Raw genomic sequence first — 1,744 nt, 5'->3', positions numbered from 1 at the left:
TACTCGTTCATTGAATACGAACTGCAGAACAACCCTGCCCAGCTCTGTGCCATGAGCTGCCAGTTCCGAGCTAAGAAGACATGGTCCTTGCCTGGAGGCCTGCCTGGGCAAGAGCCAGCGGAGTGAACAGACTCCTGGAGGGAGTAACAGGTGGGCCAGGAAGTCCACTCCTCTGAGGAGGGTTGAGATCTTGGGACAAGTCCTCTGTCCCATGTGTACACTGCTCAGGGCTAGCGTTATGGCTGGCAGTGGGGGAAGGTAGGACACAGAGAAAGGAGAGGTAGGCAGAACCTGGCTGTCTGCTGGAAAAAGGCCTGCGTTCTGCCTCCGGCCTAATGGCTTCCCGAGACCACCCATCTCCTCCAGCCCAATCCCCAAGGACACGAAGGGCCTGGGGGGCCGGGAGGTGTGGTCAGAGGCAGCAGCTGGGCTGGGCATCAGCGACTCCACCTGCTGCTTAGAAGTGCCCATCCCAGGGCACCTCTGCCCACCAGCTGCTCCCAGAGAAGCACTATGGCTCCCGAGCTCCCTCTCCCCTCCACCTGGGAGGTGCGGTGGTGAAGCCAGGAGGGTCTGGGAAAGCTTAGACAAGCCCATACCCTCTCCTTCGGCACTTCCCCCACCCCAGTTGACACAGAGCACCGGTCCCTGTCCAGTACACAGTAGGTGTGAAGATACCTCAAGTGCACAAATGATGAGACTCTGAGAGAGAAAATCGGGGGACCTGGATGAAGGCTCTTCCCCAGGAAAAGCAGCTGACAGTAGTTATTTTTGTCCCATCAGCTGGCTGCTTTGGGGGTTGGCAGGGACTGGGGGGTCCTTGCCAGGGACTTCTGGGCTCCCTCACACAGGTGGTTCCTAGTTCCTCCCAAGTCTAGGCGGGCGTGTGTGTTTGTATGGGGTGGGGGTGGAGGACAGGGGCACCGGGGCGGGAGGTGATGGTGATAATGGGGGCGGAGGGGAGAAGGAGAGATTCTCTCTCTCTGGGCTTCTTGGAGCCTGAAGGAGCCGGGAGAGACAGGCCAGGCGAGGTATCAGCAGGAGGATGGGGCTTGATTCCCTGTCGCACACGCACCGCCGGAGAGCCGAGTTCACAGCCCTTCGGTCCAGCGTCAGCGGCCACTTCCCAGGGGCAGGACCAGCAGGAGCGCACAGTAGGTGGCTCAATAACCGGTCGCACAGCCTGGGGCGAGAGTGCACCGGGCCCCACGGTGGAGCCCAGACACCTTCCCACTCAGCCGCACCGGCGGTCCGGGAAGCCCCTGCGGAGGGTCCGGGGACCCCACGGAGCGGGCGCCCGAGGCACCCCCATCCCCGCGTGTCCAAACCTCAAGAGCGCGCGAGGGGACAGGCCCCGGATGGGGGAGAGGCGCCCACCCCGGTGGCCCACACCCCTCCGGCGGGTCCCCAGACCATTCACCCGGCCCCCATCCGCAACTCCACACTCTCTGGCTGACCCCACCTAAATATAGGTGGCCTATTTAGACTATGGTTACTATATGGGACGCGTGACCGGAACTTGCAATCGGTTAACATATTCTTTCCCCTACACAAAAAAAAAAATACTTGGACTCCCAAAACTTACTCCCATGCTGCATTGGGCCAGACAGAAAACTACAACTCCCTCAAACAGTTGTTCGCTTGCCTTTACAAAATCTCGGATGTACCTCCCCTCACCCATCTCCCGTGAGGGGAGGCTGGACAACGAACCAAGGCCCTTTAAATTGTCATGGGAATACCCCAC

At 60.2% G+C, this 1,744-nt stretch overlaps 1 protein-coding gene across 1 annotated transcript in view; it reads left to right on the top strand.

The window, feature by feature from the left end:
* The first annotated feature begins 238 nt into the window (after positions 1-238).
* Positions 239-1,744, top strand: part of FGF8 (fibroblast growth factor 8) — a 7,149-nt gene continuing 5,643 nt past the window's right edge. Inside the window, 1 exon segment of the mRNA XM_014461828.2 lies at positions 239-258. Coding sequence (XP_014317314.2) covers positions 239-258 — 20 coding nt within the window.

The sequence above is a fragment of the Myotis lucifugus genome, unplaced genomic scaffold (genome assembly GCF_000147115.1).
Source record: "Myotis lucifugus unplaced genomic scaffold, Myoluc2.0 scaffold_162, whole genome shotgun sequence".
Lineage (NCBI taxonomy): Eukaryota > Metazoa > Chordata > Mammalia > Chiroptera > Vespertilionidae > Myotis > Myotis lucifugus.
This window is presented reverse-complemented; position numbering and strand designations above follow the sequence as displayed.